Source organism: Rutidosis leptorrhynchoides, chromosome 5 (assembly GCF_046630445.1).
Source record: "Rutidosis leptorrhynchoides isolate AG116_Rl617_1_P2 chromosome 5, CSIRO_AGI_Rlap_v1, whole genome shotgun sequence".
Taxonomy (NCBI): Eukaryota; Viridiplantae; Streptophyta; class Magnoliopsida; order Asterales; family Asteraceae; genus Rutidosis; species Rutidosis leptorrhynchoides.
Window position 1 is genome coordinate 457,674,926 of NC_092337.1, and position 18,472 is coordinate 457,693,397.

General features: G+C 33.5%; 2 protein-coding genes across 3 annotated transcripts; both read left to right on the plus strand.

Annotated features, from left to right (window-relative positions):
• Window positions 1-1,184: 1,184 nt before the first annotated feature.
• LOC139847930 (protein HOTHEAD-like) lies at window positions 1,185-5,335 on the plus strand. Its single transcript, XM_071837661.1, has 5 exons — window positions 1,185-1,244; window positions 3,221-3,868; window positions 3,981-4,372; window positions 4,502-5,067; window positions 5,199-5,335. Exons 1-5 carry the CDS (start codon window positions 1,211-1,213, stop codon window positions 5,251-5,253), a joined length of 1,695 nt encoding a protein of 564 aa, XP_071693762.1. The 5' UTR covers window positions 1,185-1,210; the 3' UTR covers window positions 5,254-5,335.
• A 2,845-nt stretch (window positions 5,336-8,180) lies between these two features.
• LOC139848133 (uncharacterized) lies at window positions 8,181-10,498 on the plus strand. 2 transcript variants are annotated; one of them, XM_071837863.1, is made up of 2 exons: window positions 8,181-8,567; window positions 8,676-10,498. In XM_071837863.1, the coding sequence occupies exons 1-2, from the start codon at window positions 8,265-8,267 to the stop codon at window positions 10,101-10,103; spliced, it is 1,731 nt and encodes a 576-aa protein (XP_071693964.1). In that variant the 5' UTR covers window positions 8,181-8,264; the 3' UTR covers window positions 10,104-10,498. The 2 variants fall into 2 exon arrangements, with proteins under 2 accessions (XP_071693964.1, XP_071693963.1); XM_071837862.1 differs by having other exon boundaries at window positions 8,181-10,498.
• The last annotated feature ends 7,974 nt before the right edge of the window (window positions 10,499-18,472 follow it).

An 18,472-nucleotide genomic window follows, 5' to 3' on the forward strand; every position in this document is an offset into this window, starting at 1 on the left:
ACTTAAACTTTATTAAGAAAATATTTAGTTTTGGTTCTGAGTATCTAACAAGAATGTAATAGCAGCTGGGTGGCCCACTTAGTTTTAGTAGGTACCAGCTTTTTAGCAGTTTGGCACATCGTAGCGGGCTGGCCCATATGATATAATCGAGTATGATATGAAAAGCCATTTACATCTTAAATTTATGCATTATTCAAAAAGCTATATTACTAACCCACCTTTTTGAATTTATATTTTGATAATTATTAGTGGTGTGACTGAATCTCAATGAGACGGTTTAATCGTGTGAAAGTTTAATTAAATAACCGATTTTTTAATCGTATGAATTTATTACTCCGTATTAAATAAATGATTATTTAATTGTGTATATAATAACATATTATTATTTTAACTGCCCGCTATGTTAATGATTTAAAAGTAATGCAGTTTTTCATCAAATATTATATGCCTTCTAATATTCGAGCTCCACTAGCTTAAAAAAAAAATTTGAACTACTCGGAATGACCTATTCCTTCATCAACAAGACAACAACCATGGGAGGATGTACTATAGAGCAAATGGGGTCATCAGTGAAGAATTCAGGATGAAAATCTAATAAAGTCACAGATAAAAAAATTTAACAAAAAGTGACTCGCACTTTATTTTTTGTTTACTTTTCAGTCTTACCTCTTATTTTTTACATAAATTTTTGTTTTACTTAAAAAAGTAAAGGTATAAAAAACATTCTAACCAATTATTCTTATGTATTTATTATTTATAAAAATAGAGTATTACGTATTAATTTGGGACAAATAAAAACGAACTATGTACTATCAATATTCAATATTGGATGTTGAGGGAGTTTTAATCTATCCACCCTATCTATATTAAAGGGAGAGCTAAAGGGGTTAGGTTAAAAGAGACTACATATAAGTAGTTGCTTGCTAGTCACATTTCTTGAGTTTTGTTGAATTTATCGGAGCTAACACTCAAACTTTTTGGAGAAAGTAAGATTGCAAATTTGATGTGTGCGATCAAGATTCAAATTCACATTTAATATCGAGTTGTTGCATATATAAATAAAGCCGTTCTGATTGTAGAGTTCTTCATCATATAAACCCCACATCACCATTATCCTTCTGCATGCTTTGAACACTTAAAAGTATATAACATGGCGATAATGGCGTTTTCGGGATGGTGGAGAATGGTGGCTTCTGTTCTTATTGCAATTATGCTATTTCAAGGATACGCTTCTGCTCAAAGTGGTAAATTAATTTTCCACCCTTTAATCAGTACTCCGTACTTTTTTTTTATGTTTGTAACGTAGTACTACAACATACAGTATTAGTTTACTATCTTGTACTTAGTACTAGTGTCACAAAACTTTAATTTATTACTCCGTATAGTTCATAACTGTTTTTCTAAATGTTTTTAAAGAGTAAGATTTTAGTTATGTTTGACCTCCAATAAGTGGTATCATCACTTAATAGACCTTTTTACATGGAGTTTGAGGTTACTTAAAGTATATTCATCACTGTCACGGTAAGTATTTTAATATGTGATCCTTGGATCCAAAAAATCAAATTAAAAATATGGTAACCATATTAATCGTCAAAATCGAACATAATTAACGAAAGCTAACATATAACGGTGGGTTTAATTTAGAATTTTAGATCAAACCAAATTTTAATTAATAGATTTTTGATAATATAATTATTAAAGAATAATAATACTTTTAATTTAATTAACTATTGTTAATTAATAGTCATTATAAATTATATTTGTGTACTCTTTAAAATATCTAAATCACTCACTTCAAATCAAATAAATATTGAAAATAATCCCTTATTATAAGTTTGAACAATGCTAAACGAAGAATTAAGGGGTACGTTTAAACTTATCATATTTAACTATCAAAAACTCAAATGAATTATTTGTAAACTTTAAATATTTCCTTTTAGTACTAACTTTTTTTATTTAATTTTGGTATAAAATTTTTATCATGAAAATTGTGAGCTATAAGTAAGAAATTAAGATATTTATAGTAAGTTTAAACGTAATTTTTAGAGGTTACCTTTATCATTCTCATTAAATTTATAGAATTGAATGTTACCTGACACTGTAAAACAATCTAAGTAAATATATAAAGTTGATAAATATGATGGTTTTTTACTAATTAAAATAAACAATATTATATGTTTTAACGGCAAATGTATTATATAGAAAACGAAGTGATTGAGTTAAACTAATGGCCGGGTCCATTCTTATTTATTTCCAACTGCTCATCATTTTAAATTTATTGAGAACCTACTAACCACTTTATAGTCATTCATTCATATACGTAGCTTCCATATTTGTTTTGATAAATGTCCTTTTATTTTTCCTTCATAAATTAAGTGAGTGAAGTTATATTCTATAAAAAAAAATTAACAAATTTTTCTGATAAAAATAATATAAATATAATAAAAGAAGATGCTAAATATAATACGTAATTAGGCAAAGTTTAAGATTATCATATATTTAAGTTTGTGAGTTTACTTCAATTAGTTACAAGGTATAAATATTCTTTTTAAAAATCGAACCTCCTTAAATTTAATCTTAGTATCAATTTTTATTGATGGTGAGAAGTGGAGCTAGGATCTAGCGTCAAAGTAGGCTAATTATTTCTTGCAAACGGTAGCGATAATTATTTAAGTTAGAGCATTGAAAATTTTCATAACCTAAAAGTGGTAAAAACGAAATAAAGCTTGAAATAACATATGTTATGTAACATATAAATAAGCACTTCTATCAATGCTAACACTCAAGCAAATATTAGGAGGGGAACTTGGTATTATTAATAACCTAATGGAGTGCGAAATGCCATAATGTATATAAAATAAAACTTGAATAATAGCTTGAGAAAATGACCTACTTAGTGTTACAAAAAAATTAGGCTCAAGCACAAGAAAATCAATATTCTCTTTCGCGTCTCCTGTTGTAATGGGCTATTGGGCTGGGCCTCTCTAATGGCCCACTGGCTTTGACCAGTGATTAATAAAGTTTTGCTTTTCGAAAAAAATAAAAATTGATATTCATACTTGGTCAAGTGTTATATCATCCGTGAATACTTGGTCAAAGTGTTAGATCGCTAGTTAAAATCTTTTCAAATTTATATTTGTATTTATAGTTCATGATAAAGAAAAAAAAAGTTCATTTTTTTACTTGACAACATATATAATGTACCAATTTCATTACACAGATCCAAGTTACACATTCATGCATCAAGCAAGAACTGCTCCAACTGTATCATACTACGATTATATCATCATTGGTGGCGGCACCGCTGGCTGTCCATTAGCCGCCACCCTCTCACAAAAGGCCTCGGTACTCCTCCTGGAACGTGGCGGTTCGCCGTACGGAAACACCAACATTACAGACTTAGCCGCATTCGGAGCCGCTCTATCCGACCTCTCCCCATCTTCACCTTCCCAACGCTTTGTCTCTGAGGACGGTGTTGTTAGTGCCCGTGCTCGCGTACTTGGTGGTGGAAGTTGCTTGAATGCGGGCTTTTATTCTCGTGCGGGGCCGGAATATGTTCGACTTGCGGGTTGGGATGCAAAGTTGGTTAACGAGTCGTATCAATGGGTGGAGAAAGTGGTGGCGTTTGAGCCGCCGTTGAAGCAATGGCAAACCGCGGTGAGAGATGGGTTAGTGGAGGTTGGTGTTAGGCCGTATAATGGTTTTACCTATGATCATATGTATGGTACAAAAGTTGGTGGTACAATTTTTGATCACGATGGACATAGACATACCGCTGCCGATTTGCTTCGTTACGCTAACGCAAGTGGTCTCACTGTGTTACTACATGCACCCGTTCACCAAATACTATTCGCTAGACGAGGTACGGGTTTAATAATGTATTAACTTTAAGTTATAGTTATTTTTAACTATGATATGATATGATCTGACATGATGCGATATGATATGATTTATTTTACTTTATATAATTTGTAATGTAGTAAATTCAACTATGCCCAAGGCTCGTGGGGTACTCTTTTCGGATGCAAATGGATTGGCCCATCGGGCTTACTTAAGAAGAGGGACTAACAATGAGATTATAGTGTCCTCAGGGGCTCTTGGAAGCCCACAACTATTAATGTTAAGTGGGATTGGTCCAAGAAGACAACTAAGGGCCCATAATATAACAATTATATTGAACCAGCCCATGGTGGGGCTTGGAATGTCGGATAACCCAATGAATGCAGTATTCATCCCCTCCCCTAACCCGGTTGAGGTTTCGCTCATCCAAGTCGTGGGCATCACTCATAACGGAACCTATATCGAGGCTGCTTGTGGTGAAAACTTTGCTAGTGGAACTCGAACTAGAGATTTTGGAATGTTTTCACCAAAGGTAAACATGTTTTCATTTGGGCCTCAATCTATATGCATAATTGGCTAAGTAGCCCGAGTAACTTTGAACCTAGTAGTGCTTGATTATGTAAAGTAAATATCTTTTACATACAACCTTTATATTTAATAGATTGGACAACTCTCAACATTGCCACCTAAACAAAGGACTCAAGAAGCGATAGAAAAAGCGATAGAGGACATGAAAGCTCTCCCACAAAGTGCTTTCATGGGCGGGTTTATTCTCGAGAAGATCATGGGCCCAATTTCCACGGGCCATCTCGAACTTACATCTCGTAGCCCAAATGATAATCCATCGGTTACATTCAATTACTTTAAAGACCCTCGCGACTTACAAAGATGTGTTGATGGGATTAAAATCATTGAGAAAGTGATCGGATCAAATTCATTTGCATCATTTCGATATAATGATTACTCTATTGTAAATCTTCTTAACATGACGGCCAGCTCACCTGTAAATTTATTGCCTAAGCATGCTAATGCATCAAAATCATTAGAACAATTTTGTAAGGATACCGTGATGACCATTTGGCACTATCACGGTGGATGTCAAGTTGATAGAGTTGTTGATCGCGATTATAAGGTTATTGGTGTCAATTCTCTTAGGGTCATTGATGGCTCAACTTTCCGAAATTCACCGGGAACTAATCCTCAAGCTACCGTTATGATGCTTGGAAGGTGTGTAATAAGCAATCACTTAGTCAATAAAAAACTATGGCTATATTTCTTTTTATTGTCTTTTTAAGTCAAATACTTGCACACAATCGCGAGTTCGCGACATATAATTTATGATTGTTGATGGTATGTAGGTACATGGGTGTTAAATTGATGCGCGAAAGGCTTATGAGTGAAGGACAAGAGTGATATTGAACAGTTTAAAGATATAATATAAAGTTTATATTGTGTGATTATTTGTTGCCTTTTTTTTCTTTAGTTATTTGAAAGACCAATGTAAGAAGTATAATCATTTCAATGTTATCAAATAGCTTGTTGTGAATGAAAACTGGTTCCTTTTATGATTTTAAACCAAATAAAAATCATTGTTTGGAAAAGAAGATTAAAATAGAGATATTTTAAGACTATGTTGTTTCATGAAGCATGAATTATATGTACTTGTATTAATATCAATCACACACAACTGGTTGAAAATTATGTAAAAACGTAGTTTTTAATTCGAAGTGTATGTGACATATGATAAATGTCCAAATCTCTCGGGAAACATTTTGGAAAGAAAAAAAGCACGAACTATATACATCTATTGACTCGGTAAACCTTCATACACGACTTGGCTAAGTATATTTTTAATATACTAAGAGCGAAGAGTTCATTAACGGAAAAGTTAATGACGCTATGCTGACATTAGCATGATATCAACAAATATTTTTTATTTTTGATTTAGGGTTAAAGTTATAAATACGCTATATACTTTCGTTTATATTTAAATGTAGGATATATACTCACGAACGTACCAGTGCATGTCACATACTTTCAAAAAGTGTTTTAATGTAGACTATTAGTGACCGGTTACTTGCTGAACCGGTAAAATCATTTTTTTTATAATTTTATATGGCTAAAAATAGTTTATATATTTTCATTTGTGTTTCGATTTAGACTATATACAAAAATGATTTGTTCCAATGTATCACTAACTACATTCTTCACAAAGATGCCACATCAGCCCGTTTTTCTTTTATCCGGTTAATAAGTTCAGTGCGTTCATATTAGCACACTTTTTGAAAGTATATAGCTTACACTTGTATTTTATTGAGTATATAGCCTACATTGAAAAAAGTGAAAGTATATAACGTATTTATAGCTTTAACCATTTGATTTATTAATAACAACCCATTATTTTTCTTTTCTTTTCCTTATTAAACCCTATTATTATTGTCATTTTCATTTATTTCAATATTTTTTTTACAATTTTAGTGAAGTATACATGTAGTATTTTAACATTTGATTTCTCAATATATGAGGTAATTACAAATGTAAGGAGCGAAACCATTTCCATAACAACGCACATATCATCTTTTATGTATTTATATAGTATTTAATTATTTACTTAAATACATGGTTTTTTCATTAATTTATAAGTCCACGTTCGAAATACAAAAAGATCTATTATAAACGTTGAAATTTTTGATAAGTATGTACTTTCTTTTTAACTTAATTTGACTGATAGCAAAACAAGTATATATAAATGTTTAAAAAAAAAAAAAAAATTAGTCTCTTTAAAATTTTTGTTTATGTTAGATGACCTTTCTTGCGCCTCTTGAAAAAACGCTTTTGCTTTTTTTATATTCACTATGTGACAAAATGATACAACTCATCTACAAATGATAACCTTCGTAGTTTCATTTAATGTGAAATGGAAGAGTTTTACAATCTACGAGAGTTAAAGTAACGCAATACATGATCATATAAAAACTTATGTAGAAGAAAATTAAAAACATATAACGATATAAGCAAGTGTAAAAATTACGAAAAAAATAAATAAATTAAATAAAATAATTATGCAACATCAAAGACAACTACATGCACATGGTATAACTTAATTCCTTAACATTCTGTTATAACACCGTGGGACATATAAAAATGTTGAATAAGTGGAAGACTAAAAAGAAGGTCCTTTTTAAAGACTTTAAAGTTTATAAAACTACTTTTTTTTTTTTTTTTTTTTTGTGTTAGGACAAAGGCAAATTGATAACGACGTTTACGTTTTCGGATTCGATATTTGAATTTTCCAAATAACCCTCAAACAAATACTCAAATTCTTTAGGGCAAGTTGCCTTTTAAGCAAAAAAAAAAATCATTACATCACATATGATCTCTAGTCAATAGTCAATGGCCTACATATAGATAAGTTGCCGGCCATTATTAATGATCATGCAAATTTCCCTTGTTTTCACGTTATATGCACCTTATACCAGAGACTCCGTAACAAGTTGTTAGTACATAGCTAAATTCGAACTTCTCTGTAGCTAAACATCGTGGATGTTCAAGAAAAGGATCGACGGTCCCAAGATACTTCAGTTAGACCATATACATCTGAGTATACCTGACAAACGGGTCGAGATGGGTCGGGTTGAGTCAAGGATCAAATGGGTTTGGGTCAAAACGTGTCATGGGTTGAAATGGGTCATAATTAAAATGGGTCGAACGGGTTGGGTCGAGATCCGGGTCGGGTTGGGTCAAGACCCGGGTCTGTTGGGTCGGGCAACTAAAAATTGCTCTTGTTTATATTTTTGATGTATCTCTTTCGAACACGGGCCCTGAAAACGTGCAATGAAAACGCGTGTCGAAACGCGCAACGAAAAACGCTTATTTAGTTAAATGACAAACTACTTTCTGGTAGCTAAATGTGAACCACTTCATGTCGATAGTGGAGGACTACACCAATTCCCTTTCGGGACCATTTAAAACATCCATCTACGTAAAATACAACTTTACCACTTCACCCTTCACCACACACTTTCTTGTTTTCATCATGAAAAAAAAATATAATTATTATTTTGGCATAAACCTGGTTGATTAATCAAGATAACTAAAGGCCACAACTCAATGCCAAATTTCATTATTGTAATTTAAACGCACACAATTACCTTTAGTACTAACACCTTACAATAAAGTTTTATAAGTCCAGTTTATGTGACTAAAAGAAATGTAAACAAGTCAAACAGGGTTTAATTAAAAGCTGTGCATGTAAGTGGACAACTAAGATGATACAAACAATGTTAACTTTGTAATTATTGTAATACAAGGCTTAGTTCCTTGTACTGACTTTTTCAAAATATCATTTATAACACAATACCCTTTTCATCAAGCAAACTTTCAAAATAAATTCATGAAGCAACAAGAAAACTGACCAGAAAAAAATGAGTTCACCTTGTATCAAGGAACTCTCAAGAGCCTGTTTTCGACGTTGTTGCCCGACTCCATTACAAGGGCTGCCCGAAAAACGGACTCCCGAACAAACACGAAGTCCGTCCAGGTACGATTTCATTACTGCAACTGCTTTTTCGCTTCAACCGAATGCTCAATTTACAGACCATGAATCATTACCGGGCCTCGATTGGTCGTTTTCCAACATGAAAAAGGCGTACCCTAACTACTTAGAAACTGAACGGGCTGACCGAATCAGAAATCAAGAATACGGTCACCTGAATTCGTCGAAACGTGTATGTCTTGATTACACGGGTCATGGGCTGTTTTCGTATACCCAACAGTTGCATTCTAATGCGCCTTTTTTCAACATTATATATAAATCGGTGAATTTGTATACACAGATTACACATGGTGCTCAAGAACAAGAATTTGAAACTGTTATTAAAGAAAGAATCTTTCGATACATGAACATTTCATCAGACGATTACTCATTAGTTTTTACAGCTAACCAATCATCTGCATTCAAAGTGTTGGCAGATTCTTATCCTTTTCATGCAAACAGAAATCTTTTGACTGTTTATGATCATGAAAACGAAGCTGTTCAAACCATGATTGATAGCTGCAGGAAAAGATCTGGGCGGGTGGATACAGCTGTGTTTTCATGGCCTAACATGAGAATTCAATCAAAAAGATTAAGGAAATCGATTGTTAACAAGAACAAAAAGAAAAAGAAAAAAAGAGGACTTTTTGTTTTCCCGCTTCAGTCTAAGGTAACAGGATCGAGTTATTCGTATCTTTGGATGAGTTTGGCTCAAGAAAACGGGTGGCACATTTGTCTTGACGCAAACGGGTTAGGAGCCAAAGATATGGAGACATTGGGCCTATCTCTTTTTCAGCCCGATTTCCTTATTTGTTCATTCTACAAGGTTTTTGGAGAAAACCCGTCAGGATTCGGTTGTCTTTTTATTAAAAAATCGAGATCATCAGTGCTTAAAAACACTGCACCAAGCACGGATTTAGTTAATATCGTTCAGGCTTCGAACCAGCCTTTATTTCTACAACAATCAGGAAGTCAAGAAAAGGGGAAAAATCAAGACTTGGAAATAAAAAGCATTAGCTCGATCACATCATCATCAACATACAATCAAGAGATGTTTGAAATACAAGAAATTGGTGAAGAAAAAAAAGAATTATCATTTTCTGAAGTCTTGAAACGGGACAGGTTCTTCGACATGGCTGAATCAAGAAACAACGAAGCAAGCAGCAGTGGGGTCAACTCAGATATCGAGTTTCGTGGATTGGATCATGCAGATTCAATAGGTTTGGTACTGATTAGCACCAGGGTAAGGTACCTAGTGAATTGGCTAGTGAATGCATTTGGTAGTCTTAAACACCCACATTCAGAAAACGGGGTTCATTTGGTTAAGATTTACGGGCCAAAAGTAAGAGTGGACCGAGGGCCCGTGGTCGCTTTTAATGTGTTCGATTGGAAAGGTGCGAAAATTGAGCCGATGCTAGTACAAAAATTGGCAGATAGACATAACATATCTCTTAGTTATGCAACTTTAAAACATATTACTTTTGTGGACAAGAGTATTGAAGAAAGGGAAAGATTAGTTCAGAACGAAGGTCTGAATAGCCCGTTGAACAAAAAGAAAGAAAAGTTAGATTTAGGGGTACCGGTTATTATGGCTACATTCAATTTTTTGACAAACTTTGAAGATGTTTACAGGTTGTGGGCGTTTGTTTCGAGGTTTTTAGATGCTGATTTTGTGGAGAAAGAGAGATGGAGATACATGGCGCTTAATCAAACAACCGTTGAAGTGTAGATTTATGGTCTAAAGATTTCATTCTATTATGGGTAAGTGATTACTACCCGATAGATTTTAAACATTTCATTCATTTATTTGGTTTCAGAATTCGAATTCGAATTCAATTCATCAGTTTATAGAGTTTACTATAAACAGTAATCAAGAACATGTGCCCCCAGTTTAATTTGGGCATGATAGAAGTTGTTACAAACAAAAATCATTAACTTCACTAGATGTTAATGCACATAAATCAAGCCTTGTAGTATTCGAGAGCAAGATTACTGACTTTGTTACCAGAACATCTACAAAACTATACTTCTGTTATGTGTTATTTAGGCGGTATTTTGGGGTGCAAAACTGCAAATTTTGTTAGCTTATTTTCTTTTCAACACAATAAGCTTAAGATTTAGTGTTTGGATAAGCTTATTTGATTAGCTTAGTTGCTTACCTGTGAGGGAGATTTTATAAGCTCAAAATAAGCTATAAATTTTGAGCTCATTTATTTATAAGCATAAAACTCAAAAATAAGGCCCCACAAACACCCTCTTAAGGTGCGATTGATTACCTCCTAATTAAATGATTCGGCGTTGAATTTAACATTCAACGCGTTTGTTTCTGATCTCTGAATGGCATATGGGTGTTGAATGGATTAATATTCAGTGGACAGTGATGAACGATTCAGATTTGAAATACTCTCTTAACCAATACGCAGCTAAATTTTATGTAATACCTTTTTTAAATTATATCAAGAACGCATATTAAACAACTATATTGTTTTTTTATTCATGAAAAAGGTTAATAGGGTAATTTTACATTATTATACGTTGTGCATTCAAAATGATTATCAAACAGGTTATTATCATTCAGAACTTTTGAATCATTCGGATCATGAAACATTCCGCGCTTAATCATTCAGTATTATCAAACGCACACTTAGTTCGAAATTGCATAAAGTTATCGCACAATGTTTAGAAAGCATCACCCTATTCTAAACAGAGATACTAAGTTGCATATATGAAAGAAAGAAAGAAAGAAGACGGTATCAAATAACAGGGTAAGGCAAGTTTAAACTTTCGGACAAACTTAATTGTGATCTTAATTTGATGAGATCTTACTTATTATACCCGTACTAGTCTCTATCTAACCTAAAACCCTAAATGGGATTCAGAGATATAATGGTCTAAATAGCTACAAACTGTTCCATCATTTTGAGCACAATCACCTCATAAATTTGCAAAGCTAAAACCCTAAATAAGTATTGAGGATTACACATTGATCAAATAATAAACCTATGTCATATAACACACTAGGACCAAATGGGAATACAAAAACTAGGGACTGTTTTCAGTATAAAGCTAAGATTAAGCACATTATTATATAGATTCAAATTCAAATATATACAGAACTAAAAACAAAAATGAGGTGGATAAACGTTAGGAAGCTTACCACAGTGCAGCGATCAACAATGGCAGAGAAGTGGGATTCCAATGGAAACGTTAGGAACTCTAATTGAAGATAAAAGCCCAAGATTTTATATTGGTCATAAACTATTTGATGTTGGGCTGGGCTTAATGTATTATAACATCTATAATTCTTTTTCGCGAATTTCGTTAGATGCCCATAAATCCTAAAGTGTTTAACAATATGCAAAATTTTCGTAATTCTAAAATTGCCCCCACGCACCACACACCGCGTTTAGTGCGTGGTACACTTGCGCGTAACCTTAGACGAAATGAATCAACGACCAAGTACCACCCACCATGCACTCTGCTTGGTGCTTAATGCTAGTTGTGGGTAGCCTTGGAAGATGCCATAGAAATATTAAGCACCATAGACCGTGTTTGGTGTTTGGTGGAGATGCGTATGACCTTGAACAATTTCCTAGAAATGAATCAACAACCAAACACAACGCACAGCACCACACTCTGTGACGACCCGACAAAATCGTCATTGACGGCGCCGTCAACTTAGGTCCCGTTACGTGGTCATAGTCCCTAAATGAGACGCCTTTGACCAAAATTATGTCGCATTCATTTGATACTGATGTTATGCGAGGTGTATATAAAATAGTTATTAATTTTAGCAGGAAATACTATTAAATACGATACAATTTTACACAAGATATTTATTTATTTATAGAATGGATATACTTAAACCTTGCTACAACACTTATAGGCAGTGTACCTAATCGTACAGTAGTGTAGTTTTTAGTAAGTCCGGTTCGTTCCACAGGGAAATCTTTAAACAAAGCTCAACGCTATATTAGTTTACTTTTATTAAAAATACAAATATATATATATATAAGTAATATTATTATTATAAAGGGGGGTTTTACCGTTTAATGACCGGTTTGTCGATTTTAAGACTTTAGTCGCAGTTAAAACCTAATGTAAAATATAAAATAAATACAAGACTTAAATTAAAGCGTAAAGTAAATAACGATAATGAAATTGCGAATAATAAAAGTGCGATAAAATAAACTTACGATAATTAAAAAGTACGATAATTAAAAGTGCGATTAAATAACAATAAATAAAAGTGCGATAATTAGAAGTGCAATTAAATATAAAATAAAAGAAATTAAATATGAAATAAAAGAATTATGCTTATTTAAACTTCCGTAATCATGATGTTTGACGTGTTGATTTTAGTTTTATGCCCATGGGTTAATTGTCCTTTGTCCTGGATTATTTAATATGTCCGTCTGGTTTTTGTCCATAACAGTCCATCAGTCATAAATATAAAATGCGAGTGTCCTCATCAAATTATTCTTATACCCGAAGTTAAATATTCCAACTAATTGGGGATTCGAATTGTAACAAGGTTTTAATACTTTGTTTAATGAATACACCAGGTTATCGACTGCGTGTAAACCAAGGTTTTACTACTTTGTTAACAATTACACCAATTACCCTTGAATGTAATTTCACCCCTGTTTTAATTATTCTAGTGGCTATTAATCCATTCCCGTGTCCGGTTAAATGAACGATTATTCGTACGTATAAATACCCCGCCCATCGTGTCCGATTGAGTGTATATGGTAATTTATAGGGACGCCCAATTGTAAATCTTTATATTAACATTAACAAACTTTCATTTAGTTAAACAAATATAAAGCCCATTAATAGCCCATAGTCTAATTTCCACAAGTGTCGTTCTTTTGTCCAAACCCCAATTATGGTACAAAGCCCAATTACCCAATTTTAGTAATTAGCCCAACATCATGATTACTTCATTTTAAATAAGCATAATAATAACTTAGCTACGAGACATTAATATAAAAAGGTTGAACATAACTTACAATGATTAAAAATAGCGTAGCGTTACACGGACAGAATTTCGACTTATACCCTTACAACATTCGCTAACATACCCTTATTATTAGAATTATAATTAAAATTAAAATTAAAATATAAATTATATATATATATATATCGTATATATGAGAGAAGAGAGAAATAGAATATATAAAATGATCAGAATTTGGTTTGCTTTATAGCCAGAGTTGAAATTTGGGGCTCCGCGACTCGCGGCAAAATGCTCTTCAAACTCCGCGAGTCGCGGATGATGTATTTACAGCTCACACCCTTGGAGTTTCTCTGCCGACGGTTTTATAATATATATATATAATATATATATATAATTAATATAATTAATTATATATTATATTATATTTATATGCATAGTTAACTTGTAATTTTTAGTCCGTTGCGTCGAGCGTTAAGAGTTGACTCTGGTCCCGGTTCCGGATTTTCGAACGTCCTTGCGTACAATTTTATATTTTGTATTTTGCGTTTTGAATCTTGTACTCTTGTAATTTCGAGACGTTTCTTATCAATAATTGGAACCTCTTTGATTGTCTTTTGTACTTTTGAGCTTTTTGGTCGTTTGCGTCTTCAATTCGTCGAATCTGTCTTTTGTCTTCACCTTTTATTATTTAAACGAATATCACTTGTAAATAGAACAATTGCAACTAAAAGCTTGTCTTTCTTGAGGAATAATGCTATGAAATATATGTTCGTTTTTAGCATTATCAAATATTCCCACACTTGAGCATTGCTTGTCCTCAAGCAATATTGTCTTGAAATACTAGAATCACTTCTTTATTCTTCACACTTTGTACATCAGTGATTTCTATACGGCGGTATAAACAATGGTAGTAACGATATGGTTTACAGTCCCACATGACTATAAAAATTTAGATCCATTAAGGAAATTGGATCTTTATGAAAACATTTGATCTTTTGAAAATTAAATCTAGTTTTTACCCTAGATAAGTTTTTCGGAATAACCCTTTACCGGTGTTTGCAAAATATTTTTGTGGGTTTGGTGGGTTTCAGATTTGAAAACTTTAGCTCAAAACTTGCGGTTTTGTGTCACCCACTTGCTAACCTTGTATTTGGAAAGCAACACGTCCAGTTTACTTGTCCCGTATATTACCTTTCGGCAAACTACCGTCCGGTTGTAAAGGAAAGCGTTGAACAAGCAACTGTTAAGGCAATGTCCCGTGACATGCTTTTGATTATGGTCTATAACGTGTCGGACGCAATTACTATCCTTGGTAGGAGCAATAGTAAAGCTCACCCTTATAATTTTTCGGCCTGGCACAAGGTCCTGTCTTTGACCATGCTATGCAACCACCGTTCTTACGGTTGACACCCGATTTAGTTCAGGTGACCTAATGAATTCCAGGTGAATTCCTAGGATTTTACGTTCAATGGTAATGAACGCATTGAAAATAGGGTTTTCAGAAAACAAATCGGTTTATAATTTTGATCAAAATATTTTCTCGTTCAAGCTCGAGTTTAGATATCATTGAATTCCATGAGTTTGTAATTCTCAATCTTTAAGGTCAATCTCTAGGATTGAGTAATATCAGTCTTAAAAGCTGATTTTTAATCTTTAAGGAGATTATCCTTTCTGGGGATCTGATTCATTAGTCTTATCCAGCTAATTTGCATGGTGCCCCCCATTGTACGAGATAAATCCTTCTCATGGTTAGGATAAATCTGACCACTTGGCGACCCTGTTTGATGCTGAGGTCCGTGGATTTCCTGCTGATTTTAGTGATGACTTTTCTAGATTTTTTTTTTGTCAACCTACAGCTGGTCTGGACGACAACTTCATGAACTAAATCAAGAAGCGCGTGTCTTTTTCGGAAGACTTTACTTCCTTTTAATGATGGAATTGATTCATTGTGTAGATCCATCTCTTCTTTTCTTTCATCGGGTAAAACAGTTTAGTTTAGTCCAAAGCAAAAGTATTTTCAGTTATTAGTTACAGATATATGTGACATATGTTTAAGATAACTTGGTAAATTTTCCCACACTTGGCTTTTATTTTCCTTTTTATCGTCCTCTATTCCATTTTAAATGAATTTTAACATTTTAGTTTGTTTCTCAATTTATGTCTTTTCCGAGGTAACAATAATTTCGGTGTTAAAACCTAGTTTTATCGTTCATAAATATGTATAAACATGATTTGAATTCATTTAATTGAAAAATTTTACTAGAATTGGGTAGTCAGTATATAAGACTAGGGCTGTTCTTTTTTATCAGAGAGCACTAGATTCTAATACAACTACTGCTTTACTAGTATTTTTAATGGTAACCAAGTGTATAAAGTAAAAAATTTTTAAAATCCGAAAGAATTTAACCCCTTCCCACACTTAAGATCTTGCAATGCCCTCATTTGCAAGAAATCAGTAACAATTTAAATTATTGAGGGTGATTTGTGTGAAAATGATTAAATTTTTACCAAAGTTTCCAAATATATTGGCGTTTGTTTGCTGAATGATAAATGGTGCACATCATTTGTTCATTCCGTCTTGTTGTTATTTCACATATATTTTGCATCTTGTCGTCAAAATTAGTTGCTTTTGCTGAACTTAATGCCAGTCTTTGAAAATGCGTTGTTTTACCCTGTTGTGTACATAAGATAAACTGCAAACATATATACATATTTTTGAAGTTTGGTATATTACCCCACATTCAAAAATTATTAAAATCTAAGAATAAAAGTTAGATAATTATAAAAATGATTACAATATTAACAAAAGTATTAAACGTATCAATAATTACAAATTACAAAATAAAAATAATAATAAGTAAACTAAGGATGATATTGGTACCAATAGGGGTTCCAGGCATAACCATAAGTGCTATAGAATGCTTCGGCAGGGTCATACGTAGGATATGGTGGCTGCATCTCTATAGACCAAGGAGGGAAGATGGGTTTCGGTGTAGGAATATAGTTTCTACCTATATGTTGGCAATGAGCTATGATCTGGTTCTGATGAACTTGCCAATCTTCAAATGCTCTCTGTCTAGCATTTTCGTATTCCTGAGAAGCTATAAACCTATGCATTTCTTGCATCTCATTCCCCCCTCCTACATTACCTTGCTGCTGGTTTCTCTCCACCTGTGGATGTCTACCATGGTATCGTACTGCGGCGTTATTTCGCCTCTTCAAAACTTTCGCACCATGGTATACATTTAAACCTATAGTATCGCGGGGTTCCAGCTCTTCTAGTAATAATCCCCCCCGACTTATATCCACACCGAGATATTCACCAATCAAAGTAATAAAAATACCACCTCCTATTATGCTATGTGGACGCATCCCCCGAACCATAGCTGATAAATAATAACCCACACAATATGGTATACTTACAGCGCTCTGTGGGTCTCGAATACACATATGGTAAAACAAATCTTGTTCATTTACTTTTTCTTTGTTCTTACCCCTTTGTGTAATCGAATTAGCTAAAAACCTATGTATCACTCTTAATTCGGCTCTATCTATATCCAAATAAGAGTAATTTCCCCCTTTGAAACGGTGATGGCTTGTCATTTGACTCCACACACCGTGTGTATCAAAATTCTCATCTATCTTTCTACCGTTTAGTATCAATCCTCTACAATCGGCAGACGCTAACTCCTCAGGCGTATATATACGTAAAGCCTGAGCCATGTCCAGTAAAGACATGTGGCGCATCGAACCGCCTAACAAAAATCTAATAAAAGAACGATCGGTTAAACTAGCTACCCGATCATTCAACTCTATACTACATAACAATTCTTCACACCATACTTTATATACAGGTCTACGTATGGTGAATAAACATATCCAGTCATTAAAAGAAGAATTACCATACCTCTGTACAAGTAATTCCCTAATTGGCCCGGCCAATTCTACAGCTTCTAAGGGTCCCCATTCTATGACCCTCGGTACCTCAACAACCTTAGAATGAAGAGTATGCAAACCCCGTTGATATTTTGGATAATCTATCCAAAGTCTGTCAAATCTCAGGTTCGGGTGCAACTCTTCCAAGTGCATATCGGAAAAGGTCATGACTGGATGAGGTACATCCTGCTTGTAGTAGTTATCCACCTCCTGTTGTTCCAAATTCTCAGCAGGAGCATTGCGGGCTTGGGATGAAGATTCACCCCTTTCATTCTGCAAAACACATCAAACACAATTTTTGTGCATCCAAATATGCATTAGTGTCAGCAAAATCATCAATCAAAATAATTATAATGACATTATCAATTTATATCAAACTTAAGCTCATTTTCACATTTTTATCAAATCTACACTTTTTCAAATAAGCATATACGAAAATGTTCGCCAAGTTCATAAGCATTCAACTCAAATAACATGTCAAAATAATCATTACTAGCAATTAAACAAGTCTCAAATGGCATTATCTTTCAAAAATCAAGTTCATGAATTTTAGACTTGAAAAAGTCCACTTTAATTCTCAAAATCATGTTTAGGCTCAAAGTTTGGATTATTTAACTACCTAGACATGTTACACTACTCAATTTAGCAACAATTCATGACAAAAATCGGCCATAACCTGTTTATATCAAAAAGCCCCAAATTTGCTCAAGAACACAAACCCTAGATTACTCAAAATTTGAAGTTTAAGGCTTCTAATCATGTTAAACAGCATCAATCTAGGTTATACAAGCATAATACATAAACAATTTAAGTCTAATTACACTAAAAAGCATCAAAATCAAATTGGGGAAAAATTTGCTCAAGAACACCAAATTTCGGATTAAATGGTGTTTAGGTGTAGAAATTTACCGTTTTTCTTGAGTAATTCTTAGATAGCATCCTTCTCAACATGATTTTAGCAAAAAATTTGGTGATTAACGGTTAAAAATTGGGATTTTTGGGGTGTTTTTGGGTGTATTTTCGGAGTGTTTTTCGCAGTTTGTTTGGGTGGGGGAGTGAAACTGATCAGTTTGCAGCTCTTTATTTTTTTTCTGTAATCCGGTCTTCCCGCGAGTCGCGGAGATTTACCCTCCAAACTCCGCGACTCGCGGAGCTTTTTTTTTTTTTTTTTTTTTTTAATCACTAACTTTTGAAACAATTAA